Genomic DNA, 20,474 nt, shown 5'->3' on the forward strand with positions numbered 1-20,474 from the left:
TGAATGCTTTAAAAGTAGATATACTCATGTCAAACTAAAAAACAGAAGTTGTAATTATACATTGTATAATAAAGTGAAACATGACAGTTATGACAGGTCATGCCGCCTCAGTAATGTCATCACTATAATTAGACTAAATTGTCTACAATTATCTTTTTGATCTTGTTTGGTCATTTGTCACAATAAAGGAAAGAGGGAAAATATGATGAGGGATTTGCTTTAGTTGTGTGTTTGGACAGTGTTTTCTAGCCAAACAAGTACAAACTGGGGCGGCAAAGTGGAGGGCTGGGTGGGAACGTCGTACCGGGGCCCCTGTGCTTTTGTAAGGTTTAAAGATGTTTTGCTGTCATTGAAATAAATAAAAAAACTTCATAATGTTAAGTAAAACCTATTTCCCTGTTAAAGTTCAATAATAAGGTTGCTTGAATAAAATTAAGAATGTCTTCAACTACCTGCACCCCCTATTAAAAATGCAAAATAGTTTGTTCGGGAAAGTTGACTTCGAACGCTTCACTCAACACAGACGTCATTAATGTCATCAAAGCTCAATGCTTACAGCATTCACACATAGCAGCAACATTTTAGAATAAGGAAGACGTGATAGAAGAAAGGTAAAAATATAATAAATCTAGCTGTGGCGGCATAGGACAAAGTTATGTTGCAAGTTTGCATCTCACAACACATAGCTGTGGTGCATTCAATGACCCCTGATTAAAGCTAGAAACACAAATATCACTAATTTTTCAAAACAGGAAAGTTTAACCCTCAGGACATGCAGTAATAATGTACCGTTAATCATTAAAATGATTATCATTCGTAGTATCCACTATGATAATCCTACATGAATCAGCTAATCTCTCCTCGATTTGATTTCTAACCATATTTTAGTGAATAATTATATACAGTGCTGTATGCTTAGCATTGGTACGCTTAGTACCAGTAGTTACTAAATGAAAAAAAAAAAATAGCCCAGATTTCTTTTTGTAGCACAGACATTTTTTTGTAGCAATATGAAATGTCTTAAATATCACAATTTCATTATTAACCCTCAAACAAGGTACACATGTGCACTCATACATATAAAAACATTGCCATCATAAGGCCTACTGTAACGTTCAACTAAACACAGAGAACATCCCTAAGCTGTGCCAGCACTGTCGCTAACACGAGTGTAGGGCTGGGCGATATGGATCAGAAATCATATCCCGATGTTGTTTGGCCCATAAACTAACCCATCAATGGAAATATTCATTGACATAACTGAATATCTCCACCATGCCTTGATTTTAAATTTTCGGGACTGATGGAGATCCCAAACACACAAAAAAACTGGTACCAACAAATAATAAAAAAAAGCTTGAAAATGATATAAGAAACGTCAAATATAATCTCCAAACTTCTTTAAAAAAATATTTAGCTATGCTCAATTCTTCTGCTAACAAAAACACAAAATTACAAAATGTAAAGTAAAGTGGCCTCGTTTACAAGACATGTTTAAATGTCAGCAGCAACATGAAAATAATTGACCTTTAACAATGGTGTTGTTATAGGTAAACATTATTATAGTACATACACACAAAGATGTTAGCCAGGAACACTGACCTGCCAACTGCTTCATGATGCTGTGTTCTGAAAATCACTTTTAAAAAGTCAATAATTATGGTTACTTGTTACCTTACCTAAAATGTACTTGAAATATTAATGGAGTTGCTCTTTAGAAAATGTAGTTAGTTAACTAAATAAATTCAAATCTGGTACAATGCAGTTAATATAAGTTTCAGTGTGTGCGAGTGCCTTCTTAAAAGGCGGTGCCTGTTGCCTAGTGCAGTGTTTTTCAACCACTGTGCCGCGGCACACTAGTGTGCCGTGAAATACAGTCTGGTGTGCCGTGAGAGATTATGTAATTTCACCTAATTGGGTTAAAAATATTTTTTGCACACAAGTAATTATAATCCGTAAATAATGTGCAGTTGTTGAGTGTCTGTACTGTCTGGAGCTCAGCAGAGTAACCGTGTAATACTCTTCCATATCAGTAGGTGGCAGCAGGTAGCTAATTGCTTTGTAGATGTCGGAAACACGTCGTGTCGTGATCACAATATGCAGACGACAGCGGGAAACAGCGTGCAGGTACTAAGGTATCTTATGCTTAAACCAAAAATAAACAAAAGGTGAGTGCCGCTAAGAAAAAAGGCATTGAAGCTAAGGCATGGCTATGCAAAACGAAACTAAAACTGAACTGGCTGCAAAGTAAACAAAACACAAAATGCTGGACGGCAGCAAAGACTTACTGTGTGTGGAGCAGAGACGGCGTCCACAAAGTACATACGTACATGACATAACAATCAACAATGTCCCCACAAAGACGGAAAGCGTCCGCACAACTTAAATAGTCTGGATTGCGAAAACAAAGCAGGTGTGGAGAATAGCGCTCAAGGAAGACATGAAACTGCAACAGGAAAATACCAACAAAACAGAAAAAAAACACCAAAATTGGAGCGCAAGACAAGGACTACACACAGGAAAACACCAAAAAACTCAAAATAAGTCACGGCGTGATGTGACAGGTGGTGACAGTACACCTATTTTGAGACAAGAGCTATATTGATGCATGGTTGGTTATGGTTTGAATTCATATCCATCAAATGCGAGAATTACTTTTTATGGTCAATATCGGCTACTGAGTTTCGTTTTTTAATGATTTCTGCTTGTGGTGTGCCTCAGGATTTTTTCAATGAAAAAAATTTGCCTTGGCTCAAAAAAGGTTGAAAAACACTGGCCTAGTGACATGTGACGTCAGCGAGCCACGGCCAGTAATTTTGCTTGAGCAGTTTCTGTTGGCTTAGCAGGCTAGCAGCGACTGTTTGTCGGCTCTGACAACAGCTCTTTTAAATCTTTCACTGGTTTGTTACCTCTGCTTAACAAATAGATTGAATGTGCTTGCATGACTGTATGTTCTTGTCAACAAAAGCGGTATTATTTAAATGGAAAATTTGTCACTTCTATTAGTAATTCGATGTTCAATATTCCCTCCGACCCTCATAGTTAGGAGCGCACAGTGCAGTTTGTGTTAAGTGGTGGTGCAAAAAGCGTTGTTTTACTGACCAGTTCCTTCAACTGAGATCTAGTTTGGATGGGGTGTGTGAGCTGGGAGGAGCAGTCCTGCATGGCCCAGGAGGGAGTGGGAGGGATACACACCGCTCTCAGCGTGAGTGATCAATCATTTGGCTATGGTTGAAGTTGATTTCAAACATGCTATACAGATGGGCGAAAATTTTACTCTTTTAAAAAAATATTTGGATGAATTTATTTTAAGAGCAAAATGCGATAAAAGGGTGGAAATCCCTTTTCACACATGTGCGACAGTTGGTTTTTTTCTTCTTAAGTCGCATGGTCCAATTTTAGGCGCATTTGCGAGTATATTTTTTGCCCGGTACATCCCTGGCCACATTATATTGACTTTGTTGACACTTTTTTTTTTAAAAAGCAAAAACAAATAATTTAGGGAGGTTCTTCTAGATATGTTGTAGATGTAAATCACATCTTAAAAAAAGTCAAAAACCTACAGTAAATAAGGTTTTTAGTTTTACACGTGTTTTTAAAATCTGTTTTCAACCTAATCCCTGTAAAAAATTGTTTTTCAGGTCATGTAAACATACCAAGTGTGTGTGTATGGGGCGGTTACATTGGCTGTAGTGTAGGTTGGGGCCCTTCAGGTGTCTTGTGTATGGGGGCCCATATGCAACAATATAACAATCACTGATCTGAATTATATCCATCAAATATTGTGATCTTGTAATGAATGAATTCACACATTCATTCAAGCTCATGTTTTCTCCCATATAAATGCACTAGACGAGGGTCTCCATTAGTGTGGTCCCAATACCAAAATGATTTCGATACTTTTCGGTACTTTTCTAAATAAAGGGGCCACAAACAATTGCATTATTGTGTTTATTTAAACAAAAAATCTTACGATACATTAAACATATGTTTCTTATTGCAAGTCTGTCCTTAAATAAAATAGTGAAAATACAAGACAACGTGTCTTTTAGTAAGTAAACACGCAAAGGCTCCTAATTTAGCTGCTGACATATGCAGTAACATATTGTGTCATTTATCATTCTATTATTTTGTAAAAATATTTTAAGGACAAGTGGTAGAACATTTTATTATTAATCTACTTGTTCATTTACTGTTGATATCTGCTTACTTTCTCTTTTAACATGTTCTATCTACACTTCTGTTAAAATGTAATAATCACGTATTCTTCTGTTGTTTGATACTTTACATAAGTTTTGGATGATACAACACATTTGGATATTGATCCGATACCATGTAGTTACAGGATCATACATTGGTCATATTCAAAGTCCTCATGTCTCCAGGGACGTATTTCCTGAGTTTATAAACATAATATAAAAAAACAAAAAAACGAAATAAGATGTGATGCCAAAAAATATTGACGTAATCATAGTAGTATCGACTAGATAGGCTACTGTACTTGGTATCATTACAGTGGATGTTAGGTGTAGATCCACCAGTGGCATTTGTTTACATTTTGACGCCGGTGAGCTACGGTGTGTAGTGAAACATGTTTAGCTATTCCTCGTCCTGCAGGAATGATACTTGTAAGAAACATACTTTATTCATCACCATGGAGGCGAGGGTTAGTGATTTACAAGTCGCTAAAACACTGCTGACGGCGGCTGGACGTTAGCCGCTAACTAGCTAGCCATGTCTTAAAGCACCTCTTCCTGAGGGCGTTTCAGTGTTCAAACTTCACCTTTATCGTTAGTTTTTAAGCCAAAATGCGTTCGTTCTCCCTTTTCTGTCTACACGTTGTGTCTGCTTGTAAGTACTCCGTGATTGTGCGCTGCCGAACATGCTCATCCGCTCGTAAACCGGCAATGTCACGACGTGACGACGACAGGGGCGCGGTGGGATGGCAGACCGGTACTTTTCAAAGGCGGTATAGTACCGAATATGATTCATTAGTATCGCGGTACTATACTAATACCGGTATACCGTACATCCCTAGTCTCCATAGTCAAACACAAGCCCAACCCAGGCTGCTCTCCAGAAAGTCAAACGTGTTTGTCCTGAGGACTATCAGCTCTCTGGAGAGAGGGGCCATCGAGCCACATTATCGACATTATGGACGCCCCAGCTTGGAGATAGGCCTTGTATTGATCCCCTGATTAATTACTATCTGCAGGCAGCAGAAGAGTGAGCAAGTGGGGTAAGTGAGGGAGGAGCCAGTGACTTAAAATGGCAAGAGGAAGGAGCGTATAGAGGATGAAGCATTGGGAAGCCAGCCCTCCTATACTATCTATGGATATCAGCTAAAGGCAACACAGTAGTAATCTTCCAGGTGCAATATTATTTATTGATATAAATAGGCAGGAATCTTATCTTTGCTGCAACCCTCCTAACACATGGTCAAGGACAAATAAGATTCACACATTGTTGGGGTGGAAACAACTTGCAAAGACAAGCAAAGGACACTGAAATAGACACATTGGGGATTATTCCTTACTCTGGGTAATTAATGAGGAACACACAGTAAACCACATACATGATGTGTATGTGTTCGAATAAAACATGTTAATTCTGCCCTCTTTGACTAACATGGCGGCTGGCAGCAGGGTCTGCAGTGGGGATTGGCAGGCTGAGTGACTAACATTCATGAACCACACACATCCATGGGGCTACATGCCTCTTTCTCCCAAGAGACTGTGCCGCACATTGTGGAACACGAGCAAATAAACTCTGACAAAGGCTCTGTTAAGCCCCGTAAGTGGCAGGCACATTAAAATGGCAAGCAGTGAGGAAGTGTTGCTGCTGATCTCCAGAAACTAGAACATATACCATATATTGTACAGCATGGGTGTGGATTATTACACCAACAGACACATACAGTGGAACCTTGATTTATGAACCCCCCATTGTACAAACTTTTCGATATACAAACCACAGGCCGAATAAAAATATGTGTACAAAGCTTGGGGCGGCGTGGCTCAGATGGTAAAGCGGCTGGCCAAACTCTTGGGGGTTCTTGGTTCTAATCCAGTTTGCATTATCCTAGTCACTGCTGTTGCGTCCTTGGGCAAAATACTTCATCCACCTTGCTCCCACTGCCACCCACACTGGCATAAATGTAGTTTAAATGTAGTTTCATCTCCGTAATATGGCTAAAATTCGTTCCATTTTGTCCACTAGCGACGCTGAGATCATTATTCATGCGTTCGTTACGTCTCGTCTTGATTACTGTAACGTATTATTTTCGGGCCTCCCTATGTCTAGCATTAAAAGACTACAGTTGGTACAAAATGCGGCTGCTAGACTTTTGACAAGAATAAGAAAGTTTGATCAGGATACGCCTATACTGGCTCACCTGCACTGGCTTCCTGTGCACTTAAGATGCGACTTTAAGGTTTTACTTACGTATAAAATACTAATGGTCTAGTGTGGTGTTCCTGGGATTAAAGGCCTCACCTTTTCTCCTCCAAACATATTGCTGGGTATTGTGGCTCAATTTTTGTTTCATTTGACTACAGAACTTTCCCCCAGAAGGTCTTATCTTTGTCCATGTGATGTCAGATGAAACACAAATTAAGCTGTTTGGCCACAATACCCAGCAATATGAGCACCCCCCCGCGACCCCAAAAAGAGACAAGCGGTAGAAAATGGATGGATGGATGTTTGAAGGAGAAAAGGTGAGGCCTTTAATCCCAGGAACACCATACCTACCGTCAAGCATGGTGGTGGTAGTATTATGCTCTCTGCCTGTTTTGCTGCCAAGAGAACTGGTGCTTTACAGAGAGTAAAATTGGACAAAAAAAAGGAGGATTACCTCCAAATTCTTTAGGACAACCTAAAATCCTCCACCAGGAGGTTGGGTCTTGGGCGCGGTTGGGTGTTCCAACAAGACAATGACCCCAAACACACGTCAAAAGTGGTAAAGGAATGGCTAAATCAGGCTAGAATTAAGGTTTTAGAATGGCCTTTCCAAAGTCCTGACTTAAACGTGTGGACAATGCTGAAGAAACAAGTCCATGTCAAAAAAACAACACATTTAGCTGAACTGCACCAATTTTGTCAAGAGGAGTGGTCAAACATTCAACCAGAAGCTTGCCAGATGGCTACCAAAAGCGCCTTATTGCAGTGAAACTTGCCAAGGGACATGTAACCAAATATTAACATTGCTGTATGTATACTTTTGACCCAGCAGATTTGGTCACATTTTCAGTAGACCCATAATGAATTCATAAAAGAACCAAACTTCATGAATGTTTTTTGTGACCAACAAGTATGTGCTCCAATCACTCTATCACAAAAAAATAAGAGTTGTAGAAATTATTGGAAACTCAAGACAGCCATGACATTATGTTCTTTACAAGTATATGTAAACTTTTGACCACAACTGTAGTTCCAAGAAAAACATTCAAATTACAAATGAATAGGAATGAATAAATATGTTCCACCTTCCACCCACTCAGACTACCCAATACGATCTTTAAGGCTGTGGGCATCAATAAGAGGTAAAAGGAGTTGCACTGCATGGCTAATGAATTAATAATTGGGTATCACTATTAACTTCAAAAACAGAATAATTTAGAGTTGAAGCACTATAAATGGAGAAACCCTGTTGCAAAATATTAATATTTCACACTGCAATTGTATCAACGAGACTGAAGAAATACGTTTGTTCTTCTTTTGCGACAATTAGGAAGTTCAAGGTGCAGAGCTATGCAAACATTTCCCTTCATGATTTGACACCAATTACTCTTGCAAATCTTTCAAAGGACCAGCATCCTCTGCAGTAGACATTCATTTTTGGTTTGTTTCTCAGAGTTACTCATTTTCCTCAGTTGTAATGCACTACATTCTGGACATTTGTTTTATGGAAAACAAATGTCCACTGCAGAGGACGGTGGTTTTCAGGGGGATATTTTACTGATAAAACAACTATTCTAGAGTTGGAGTATGTTGATCCAGGCTAAACAAGATGTCTTTGAGTGTTTTCACGTCAGCATGAACACAACATGTGTTTGGGCTTGTCTGGACGTAAGTGCAGGTTTCTCACTCTGCGATTGCTTTTATGAGTGTCTATGTCAAGCCTGGAGTGGAAATACTTTTGAAGTTTTACTGACCTGAAAAGCTCCGTTAATGCAGGATCCACAGGCACTGAGAGAGTGAAAGAGAAATATTGGTTAGGAAAGAAGAAAACGTGCAAACTTTTTATGTTAAAACTGCTGAATGTTGCATCAATACGATGTTGGATCTGTGTAACTTTATGGTGATGAAAATATCGATATAGATTTGTGTAAACATCTCCAAAATACTCTCATTTTTAAATATAATTCTGCTATTTTTGAAAGAAATAGCTTTTTACTTGCTTATTTCATGGTTCATTTCTGAACTTAAATCCCCCCCAAAAATTAATATTTGATATGTTTGTATATATTGTAGAAACGCACATTCGGAAATCAAAGTTGACACAGGTCGAGGAATCGAGGCAACTGGAATCTTGTTTGTTGAAGACGTTTCACTTTTACTTCGAAAGGCTTCTTACATTCTAAATTTAAAGTGTGTGGTCTCCCTTGTTATGGCTCTGGTGGGCGTGTCCATGATGATGTCATTGCCATTTCTCTGTTCAAGTCCGACTTCGCGAACATGACATACTTTTTAGGAATTGGTAACTTTGTCTCAGACCAAATGGCTATGACTTGTGGCGTTCCCCAGGAGTCAATTCTGGGACCGTTATTGTTCTATTTGTACCTGTGGCTGTTATTAGGTCAGCTAAGAGGTCTCCTACCACAACTATGCAAATGACACTCAAATCTACGTGTCACTGATGGCAGGTGAACATTGGCCTGTTGATTTTATTTGTTTCTGCATCAACAAGATTATTGTGTGGATGCAAAACATTTTTCTTTAGCTAAACTTAGAGCTAACTGAAATTGAGAGAAAGAGAAAATGTCATTAGTCACCTTGACGTCCTATCTCTAAAATGTAATAATTAGGTTAAAAAACTGTGAGTAATAATGGACTTAGATTTTAACTTTAACAACCACATTAAATAACATCACCAGATTTTTACCACCGAAAAAAATATTGCTAGAATCCCAGGAATGGTATCTAAACCAAACTTGGAAATACTAATCCATGTCTTCTTCAACAAGTTGGACTATTGTGATGGTCTTCACACTGAGATCTCTAAGCAAGTTGTAAAGAAGCTGCAGTACATCCAGTATACTGCTGCTCGAGTCCTGACTAGAACCAGCAAATACAACCATATTATTCCAGGGATCAGTTCACCTCACTGGCTTTCTGTCGCTCAAAGATTAGACTTCAAAAACAACTCCACTCATGTACCTTGGAGCCATATGAACCCGGAGTCAGGATGAAACATGCTGAGGATGCATTTTAGTTTTTGATCCTAAAATTTGGAACTGTCCAGAAGATGTAAGACAGGCCTCTACTTTAGCAATAATGAAATTTATTTAACTGCGCATATGACAACTGATTTTATCTTCACTCTTTGCTTTTACTTGAATTAATTTGTGATTATTATGATGAGTTTTTGCATTTGTAAAGTACTGAGCCTCTACTCAGACTGAAATCAAAAATCCATGTCAAATTCAAACAAAATACTTGAATTATTGTTTAATGTGCTAATTCACTTGGATAATAACAAAAATAACATTTTAAGCACCTCGACTATTTTATATTCACAATAGAGTTGGAGCACATCCAAGAAAAGGCGAGTTGTATTGCTATTAACTGACTTAATTAAACAAATGTGCTTGCACATAACTGGTAAATTCTTATTTTTCAAAATACTTAATTCCAGAATTGTTTAGTTGCAATTTAAAAACAGATCCCAAAAATGTAATACTAAGTTGCCATAAAAATAAATAAAGTGCTCATGTAACGAGACAACAGCACTGATCTCACACAAAGGAGATAAGCAAAATACAAAAAGTGCATTTTGTGAAAAATGTTGAAGTGATCAGATTTGCTGTGTTTGTTGTGAATGCAAAGACCAAAACACAATTTATGTCGACAAGATATACATTTACAAAAACAACTGCCAAACAAATTAATAAACTAAACAGGAATAAACAGACGGCTGTGTTTAAGTCAGGGGTCCCCAAACTACGGCCGGCGGGCCGGATCCGGCCCCCCAGCATCCAAAATCCGGCGCACGGGAAGTCCCAAGTTAATAAAAAAGTGTTTTACTTTTTTTATTTTTTTATTATTATTTTTTTCATTTATTTTTATTTTTTATTTATTTTTATTTTTATTTTTATTTTTATTTTTATTTTTATTTTTATTTTTATTTTTATTTTTATTTTTATTTTTATTTTTATTTTTATTTTTATTTTTATTTTTATTTTTATTTTATCTTTCCTTTCTAATCCATTTTTTACAGCTTGTTACTCTCGGTGTCTCCTAGCCGCTCAGGCAAATCATATTGTCTAAAAATGAATTTTCCCATCGATAACGTGACAATGTTGAATGTTGATGAACATCAATGTTAATTGATGTTAAATGACAAAACGGATTAACTCGCTGGAATATAAAGACAATGTATATATATATATATATATATATATATATATATATATATATATATATATATATATATATATATATATATATATATATATATATATATATATATATATATATATATATATATATATATATATATATATATATATATATATACACATGCATACATACATACATACATACATACATACATATATGTATATATATATATATACAGCCCGGCCCCGGCCAAATTTTTTTAACCCAATGCGGCCCCCGAGTCAAAAAGTTTGGGGACCCCTGGTTTAAGTGAACGTGCACACATTTTCTCAGTTTACTCAAGTGGAATTCTACGTAAGGCGTCATACACATTTGGCCTGAAAACCAACTGGAGCTGACTTGGTCGTATTATAACGCGGTTTAATAATCTAGCGATATATTAGGTGCATATTGATGTGTACATTGTCTTTAAATAAGCGCACACTTACACATGAAACATCATTAATGTTGTTTATTTTTTTTAAACGCCCATGCGTGTTAATAAGGCGCCTCTACCGCTGCACAAAATTAAACCAACACCCGTAACTCAAAGATTTGTGTTAAATAAGCTTTATAAACATGAGATCATGTCACACATTTGTTATCACAAAAACCAAAAAGGTCAGATGAACCCGTCCACACACAAATGCTGAAGCCGGAAGATTTGAAAATGTCCATTTTGGCCGTTGTGCAAAAGCTCAGTTTTCAAGGACTACAGGCAGGCTGACATTTTTGTCCTTCCAGTAAATTTTTGCTCTATTTTGGCCTTGGTATTTGTGCCGTTACTTAATTATTCAGGAATTTTCTAAATATTAATTATTTTTTCATCTTAGATTTTAAAATGTTAATGTCCAATTTTTACAGGTGTACTATACACTGGCAGTTCTACGACAATAAATCCTTTATGTTTAAAGGACATAATACTTTTTTTTTGCTCAAATCTCAGTCAACTTCAGGCCTAAAAAAAAATACCTAACATGTAATCCTTTGCCTTTTTATCCATTGATGTCACAGTTTTCAATTAGCATACATTTGCCTAACATGAGACATTTTAATGTCTGATCACATGGCATTCAAAGGGTAAAAAAAAGAAAATAAAAAAATGACATGTTTGATATTTTTGTTTAGAGCTGAATTTTTTTCAGAAATCTGAACACAAAAGGTTTTAAGACTTTTATGTCCTGTTTGGCTTTGAAGGTAATTACAATTGAATATCCTCAGATGATTAAACTAGGGCTGTTAAATGTAATGCATATTAGTGGTTCTCAAACTTTTTTCCAACAAGTACCACCTCAGAAAACCACCATAATACTACCTCAGATAACCACCATAATAACCAGCATTAAAATACAGTAACGTAGTAGGCCTAAGTATTCACAAAAAACAAGTCAGATGTTTTATCTAACCAGTATATTTATTTTTTGGCTACTGTAACATTACAGTAAGACTGTGTTTGAATATCAGAATATAAAACACTACTTTAATCAAGTGATTATTTGGCGTACCACTAGATGGAGTCCGCTTACAGTTTAAGAATACATGCAATTAACTTACAAAAATGTTGCATTCATCATGTATATACACAGATTAATTACGCAGTTTATTTGAAAGGCGGCGTGGGTTGTAATACAGTCAGTGACCAGGTCAGTTCAAAGATGAGCGAGGAGACTGACTGGTGTGCTACGGGAAACATTTAACTTCAAAATATACCCTGACTGGACTTTATATCAAATTGTTATCAAGTTTTGAGCAAAAACATATGCAAAGTACAACATTTCAAAATGTTCCTGCATGACATTCTGACATAAAATTATGTTTGTGTCCAAATATCAGGGTACTTTTTATGTTCAGTTAAATTATGTAAGTAATTAAGTGCAATTAATTGTGATTAATCCAAATTGAAAAGTGTGATTAATCTGATTTTTTTTTTTTGATGATTGTTTGACAGCACTAATTCAAATATATAGTTCAGTGGCCTAAGATACATCAGATTGTCTGGGACCCAATTTTGGTCTCCTGTGACTGACAAGAGAGGGCTCAATCAAGGGTCATGTGATCATCACCACCACCAAGTGCGTGCTTGATCCATTTAATGTTAGGACAAGGGTCAGTTCTCCATTTCTTCTGCTGTCAAATATGTTTGATACTCTTTCTATTTTAAGCGGGAAGATATAAAGAATGCATCAAAAAAGATCATTTAGCCTCTCCTTTGTAGCTACTAAAAGAGTGGATGTTGAGTGGAATAGCAGCGGAACAGAGATTTCAGGGTTTGTTGCTGACATTTTGGACACTGTAATCATAGAAGATTTCTTTAATAAATACGATTCTTTAATAAATATCAAAGACTAAATATTTAAATATGCCAATATAGATTGACAATTTTTTTCTTGTTACTGTGTATTGTTTTGTACATAATTTGACAATATTTAATTTGTAACAGAGGTTTAAAAGGCGTTGGTGTCCTGGTATGAAAAGAAGGTGTGAGGAAACAGGGTGCACAGGCAACTGCAGTGTGACAGTCTGCGAGAAGTGCAGCGGCGTGTGTAAAATCTATATATGTGTGAGTGTGTTTGGCTGCTGGGGGAGTGAAGGTCACCCTGAATGGCTGTGTGTGTGTATCAGTGCGGGTACCTTTGGAGCGTGTGCGATGGCACTTATCGTCTGCATCCACCTCCATCTGCAGAGAAGGCACAGACAAGCTGTTGAGCGCCGACTGCAGACAGCATCACTATATTATCTTTAATTTAGATGTACGTTCTTTCTGGTTCCGAGCGCGATTGTCCACTTGTCAACCATGCACTGTGTCGAACATGAGAAATTTGGGACGTGTGCGACCGCCAGACAAAAAACAACTATATTGTACAGCTACCTGCACCATAAATTATACTAAATCTGTTTAATAACAGTAGAGAAACCCAATCACTGGTTCTTGAGGTACATGACACCCTACCAAAAACCCTGATTCACTGTCTTTTTCCCCTTAAAAACGGGTCATCCTATACTGTATTTGGGTTTTAGAGACTCAGAGGTGCCGGATAAGAGAGTTACAACTTTTCTACCTCCCACTTACACACAATAATAACAAATAGCTCAAAGTTTGTTTAGCTAGTTAGTGTTGTAGCGATACCAATATTTTGGTAGGGGTACTGGTACTAAAATTATTTTTATACTTTTCGGTACTTTTCCAAATAAAGTGGACCATAAAAAAATTGCATTATTGGCTTAATTTTAACAAAAAATCTTAGGGTACATTAAACATATGTTTCTTTTTGCAGTTAAGTGCTTGAATAAAATAGTGAACATACAAGACAACTTGTCTTTTAGTAGTACGTAGACAAACAAAGGCTCCTAATTAGTCTGCTGACGTATGCAGTAACATATTGTGTCATTTATCATTCAATTATTTAGTCAACATTATTATTATTAAGTGGTAGAAAATTAATTACGTTTCAGAGACGGTATTGTACCGAAAATGATTCATTAGTATCGCGGTACTATACTGATACCAGTAAACCGTACAACCCTACTAGTTAGCAAACAAAACAGCTTTATGGTAATTTTTAACTATTGCTGAACTAGTGCTGTCCGACCAAAACCATGCTGGCCACCTAATTGGCAACAAGAGACAGGTGTGTTTCCTAATTGCCAATCAGGAAACAGGTGAGGGAAACAACACTCAGACAGAGGTAAAGTGGCTGAGAGTGAAGACTATCAGGAAGTGGAATAAAAACTAAGAATGTAACTACAAACCAAAACACAAGAAAACAATAAACACATGCTCAACTGTCATGAGCGGTCATGACATATAAGAAAAATAATATTCATTTTTATTGCATCTACCAGTTGCTATTTCACTGATAAAGAAAACATTATTAGTTGTGTCTTTAATTCTTTTTTGTCTTTTACAATCTTGAAAAGGAGGTCAAGTCAAGTCAAACATTATTTCTATAGACCATTTAAAACAGGGGTCCCCAAACTTTTTGACCCGGGGGCCGCATTGGGTTAAAAAAATTTGGCCGGGGGCCACGCTGTGTATGTGTATATATATATACACTACCGTTCAAAAGTTTGGGGTCACCCAAACAATTTTGTGGAATAGCCTTCATTTCTAAGAACAAGAATAGACTGTCGAGTTTCAGATGAAAGTTCTCTTTTTCTGGCCATTTTGAGCGTTTAATTGACCCCACAAATGTGATGCTCCAGAAACTCAATCTGCTCAAAGGAAGGTCAGTTTTGTAGCTTCTGTAACGAGCTAAACTGTTTTCAGATATGTGAACATGATTGCACAAGGGTTTTCTAATCATCAATTAGCCTTCTGAGCCAATGAGCAAACACATTGTACCATTAGAACACTGGAGTGATAGTTGCTGGAAATGGGCCTCTATACACCTATGTAGATATTGCACCAAAAACCAGACATTTGCAGCTACAATAGTCATTTACCACATTAGCAATGTATAGAGTGTATTTCTTTAAAGTCAAGACTAGTTTAAAGTTATCTTCATTGAAAAGTACAGTGCTTTTCCTTCAAAAATAAGGACATTTCAATGTGACCCCCAACTTTTGAACGGTAGTGTATATATGTGTGTATATATACATATATACATTGTCTTTATAATCCGTCATTTCACATCAATTAACATTGATGTTCATCAACATTTAACATTGTCACGTTATCGATGGGACAATTAGACAATATGATTTGCCTGAGCGACTAGGAGACACCAAGAGTAACAAGCGGTAGAAAATGGATTAGAAAGTAAATATTTAAAAAAATATATATACTTTTTTTAAATTTATTTATTTATTTATTTTTAAACTTGGGACTTCCTGTGGGCCGGATTTTGGATGGTGGGGGGCCGGATCTGGCCCGCGGGCCGTACTTTGGGGACCCCTGATTCAAAACAACCTAGGTTGACCAAAGTGCTGCACAAGGCACACACAGTAAGTATACAACATGTAAAGCAGTAAAACAGTGTATAATACAATACAGCAATAAATACACAGCACATTTTAAACTATTGAAGTGCTGTAAAGATTAATCCTCTCACCCCCAAAAACAGTTTGCTTGCTTACAATATGTATACTTTTCAGCAAAGTTTTTAAGTTTCTGTGAAGCTCTGATGTGCAAACTTAGGACTCAGGAGCAGCCACAGAAAAGATGAGTGTCATTTTATATTAAGGGCCATCCTTTTTTTCAGGTACATATGCTATTTTATTTAGTTTGTAACACATCATTAAGTTTAAAGTTTAAGTTTCACAAAAAATAAAATATTTAAAAATAGGTTACTATCATGTACATATTGTTTAGGTACAGTAAAACCTGTGAAATACAGAAGAAGGCCTGTCATAGATTTCAGAATTCAATCAATCATCTTAGAATAAGCCAACTGTACACAGGCACAAGTCACTTAGGCCATGTATACACTAAATCGTTTAACCCCTTAATTGAATAAATATTTAGCCTAAGCCCCGTTTCAGCCACACTAAACTATCGTTTACATTTTTACACGGGTAAGTCAGCCGTGTAATTCTTGAATCTCCGGCACTTAGCTTTGTTTGGACTCATTGATCGTTTACAAAGTGAGTTCGGAGAGGAAGTGACGCCAGAAAGACCTCGCCCACACAGGAAGTGACGTCAGAAAGAACACCCCACAGCCAGCTTCATAGTAAAGCGGTTTCGTAGCTCGGAGCTAACCACTGGAAATATGGAGGCGAGTCATCCAGACATGCCGTGTTTCTTCTTCTTCTACATGTACAGACGCTTGTGGAAATCACACATGAATACCTTCAGAGAAATTGATTGCAGCTATTTGGGATACAACACTTCTCAGGCGGCAAGAGAACTTTCCAATGTCCGGCTGGGTCGGCTGTGATGCTACTTAGCGAAAAACTTTGTCCATTTGTCGAAGGAGAGACAACGAGAATCCACAAATCCCGTGGATATGATAAAAAAGATAGCGTGAATGCTTTTGGACTGGCAAAGCAGACTGTATCAGTTATTGTCCACCGTGTATGTCGCCGACTCAACGTCTAGGTCCAGGGTATATAAAGTCACCAAAAACGAATGGACAATGAAGGTGAAGGCAAAAGAGTGAGGAGTGTCCTGACCAGATATCTAGATCCCTAGATTGATTGATGTAAAATTTTCTTTATCACATTGTTTACGTGTCTAATAAAGATTTGATTAATTTATGATGGCTCAGGTGTGATTCACTACAATAGGGCCCCACAGCACACTGAATTCCAGTCAATTGAAATACCACAACACTGGATGTTGTTCAGATAAGTTACATTTAGGAACTTCCACACAAAGCAACACTGGAGATGACTTTGACATGCCCGTTGCGCCGGCGGATGGAGGGGGGCGGGGGTTTTAAACGGTGGCATTGTTGTGTGTGGACACGGATAAGGTTAGGTGTGATTTACCATGGATAACCTTATCCGGCTTAGTGTAAACGGGGCCTTAGTACTGATGCATATGATGACCTGAGTCAGTACATTAAAGCGTTAAGTTTAGTATAATATTTATTGAGTTCATTGAATAAATACCCTAATGTAATTGTAGAAACGATTATCATTGTGTTTGAAATGTATTACAAGAACATTGCTTATGCCTGAAGCACTTCAAGCGTCAGGTATCACCCGAATACAAAATGTGTTATAGCGTGTACGACAATAACTTTAGCGAGTCATGTCGCCAGCCACTACTATGCCAAAAGACAATTTCAGAGCCAATATTAGTAAGCCCACATCTGACAAATTAAGATACAACAATGAAATGTAATTAATCACAATTAATTGATTAAAAACCCTAACATTTATTTTAGACTCACAACTATACATTTTTTTTTTACAATTTCCCATAGCGATTAAATTATTTCTACAAATAAAAACATTTAAATATGACCTGCATGATACGCAAATAATCATATCACAACTATTTTTCAACTAAGTATTTTTGTCACAAGCTGACTGCATTGCTTGCAATGTGACCCCAGGATGCAGAGATAGGAGACACTGTGCAGGTAATATGATAATTTTGTAATGTTAAAAAAAACAACAAAAAAACTATTGCAGGTGGGAAGAGCACAGAAAGCTAACACCTATCGGTAGTGTAGTCACAAAACAATGAAAATCATCCAGCCCTGTCCAGGTGCGATTTGGCATGTGAAATGTAAAAAGTAATGCATTTCAAGTGTTGCTGCTCTTGGGGAATCATCTTCCAAAAATGACAGGGTGAAACAAATGATCTGTCATTATCTGGTAGCTCTGCTGTCACCTGTCTGTTTTATGTTGCAGTGCCTGGTTTCTGGGTCACGGGGCGGAGCCACCTGCACACACACACACCTGATACTCATTTCCTTCTGATTACTGAAGCTATTCAGTCCATTCACTCTGTGCCAGTAGATTCCTGATGGTTTACCCTTCCAGTTGTGTTCATCTCCTCTGCTTTGGCTCCACTCACGCTTCTCGTTTCCTGTGGCTCTGCCCCGGTGCTGCTGTGTGGTGTTTCCTCTCCACACCTTTTGTGTGCATTTTCTGTTTTTTCACACCTATTGTGTACATCCTTAGTTATTTTTCCTCACTCCATTCTGAGTGCGCTTTTTGTTAATACTGTTAATATTTTTACTCTGAGTTGGCGTGGCCAACATGGACCCCGCAGAAAAGTACCCCTGTAAAGCTCACTGGTTTTGGACAGATTCTTGTTAATCACGACCAGCTGCTGTGTGAATTGACGGCCGCCTTCTTGACGGTGTTGGCCAATGTTGTTACCCTCAGCGTGTCGATCAAACCATTACTGTGAGTCACCCGGAAGGGAGTCACGTCTGGAACGGGACCTTTTCACCCTCACCAGCGGCTATTCCTCCCTTTCCCCAGGAGCCCAATATTCCTCCGTTCCACCAGTGAGTCTGGCTGCTGCGAACAGTTTCTTCATCAGTGCTTGTTAGTACTTGATCAACAGCTTGGTTACTATTCCTGGCTAAATAGCTTTTATCATGAACTTGCTATCAGACAAAGCTGTCGCTTGGGCCATGGCAGTTAATAAGAATTATTCTACTGTGCGCACGCCACTACATTTGTTTACTATAGAAATAATGAAGGTTTTTGATCACCCCCTAAAAGGTCGATAAGCAGGCAGCCTCCTGCTGGACTTTAAGCAAGGCAAGCTCTCTGTGGCTGCATACTCCATATACTTCCGTATTCTAGCTGCAGAGAACGGATTTATTGACGCTGCTTTAAGCAGCCTTTTTCACAAGGCGACAAAAACTGCTAACCTTGACACACTCATTGACTTAGCCATTCGTCTAGATAAGGGGTGTCCAAACTTTTGAACGGTAGTGTATATATATATATATATATATATATATATATATATATATATATATATATATATATATATATATATATATATATATATATATATATACATATATTAGGGCTGCAACCAACGATTAATTTGATAATCGATTAATCTGTCGATTATTACTTCGATTAATCGATTAATAATCGGATAAAAGAGACAAACTACATTTCTATGCTGTCCAGTATTTTATTGAAAAAAACCAGCATACTGGCACCATACTTATTTTGATTATTGTTTCTCAGCTGTTTGTAAATGTTGCAGTTTATAAATAAAGGTTTAGTAAAAAAAAAAAAAAAAAAAATATATATATATATATATTTAAAAAAAAAAAAAAAAAACTCTGCGCATGCGCATAGCATAGATCCAACGAATCGATGACTAAATTAATCGGAAACTATTTTAATAATCAATTTTAATCGATTTAATCGATTAGTTGTTGCAGCCCTAATATATATATATATATATACATATATATATATATATATATATATATATATATATATATATATATATATATATATATATATATATATATATATATATATATATATATATATATATGTATATATATATATATATATATATATATATATATATATATATATATATATATATATATATATATATATATATATATATATATATATGTGTATATATATATACAATATATATATATATGTGTGTATATATATATATATATATGTGTGTGTATATTTATATATATATATATATATACAGTATATATATATATATATATATATATATATATATACAGTATATATATATAATATATATATATATATATATATATATATATATATATATATATATATATATATATATATATATATATATATATATATATATATATATATATATATATATATATATATATATATATATATCTATCCATCCTACCGCTTGTCCCTTTTGGGGTCACGGGGGGTGCTGGAGCCTATCTCAGCTGCATTCGGGCGGAAGACGGGGTACACCCTGGACAAGTCGCCACCATATATATTTATATATATATATATATATATATATATATATATATATATATATATATATATATATATATATACATACTGTATGTGTGTGTGTGTGTAATTTATATCTATATATGTATATATATATGTGTGTGTGTGTATTCGGTCTCCCATGGCCTAAACGTCATAATCCCAGTATTGATTGGGATCAGACCACCGTTTTGAATTGAAGCATCTTTTGCCTCGCTAATTGTTTGCGTTCTGCTGTTCCCTTGACGGCCACGCCTAGCCATGATAATGAGACCATTAATCTGTCAGGGGTACCTGCCGAATATCACCACCTTAAACAGGTATTTAGTAAAAACCAGGCTCAGTCCTTTCCCCCACATCGTCCTCACGACTGTTCTATTAAACTTCTCCTGGGGGCATCGTTACCTGTGACAAGACTCTTTAATGTGTCATGTCCGGAACAGTCCGCATTAGGTGACTATATGTTTTTGTCTCTCACGGCGGGTCTCATT

The 20,474-nt window shown here is 36.6% G+C and overlaps 1 protein-coding gene across 1 annotated transcript in view; it reads right to left on the minus strand.

Annotated features, from left to right (window-relative positions):
* myt1lb (myelin transcription factor 1-like, b) overlaps window positions 1–20,474 on the minus strand; it is a 348,050-nt gene that overhangs the window by 204,909 nt on the left and 122,667 nt on the right. The window contains exons 3-4 of the mRNA XM_062041789.1: window positions 13,231–13,276; window positions 8,154–8,187 (exon numbers count right to left, since the gene is read on the minus strand). Of these exons, the coding sequence (XP_061897773.1) occupies window positions 8,154–8,187; window positions 13,231–13,276 (80 nt within the window). The remainder of the gene's footprint in view (window positions 1–8,153; window positions 8,188–13,230; window positions 13,277–20,474) is intronic.

Source organism: Entelurus aequoreus, linkage group LG03 (assembly GCF_033978785.1).
Source record: "Entelurus aequoreus isolate RoL-2023_Sb linkage group LG03, RoL_Eaeq_v1.1, whole genome shotgun sequence".
In the NCBI taxonomy this organism is placed as follows: Eukaryota; Metazoa; Chordata; class Actinopteri; order Syngnathiformes; family Syngnathidae; genus Entelurus; species Entelurus aequoreus.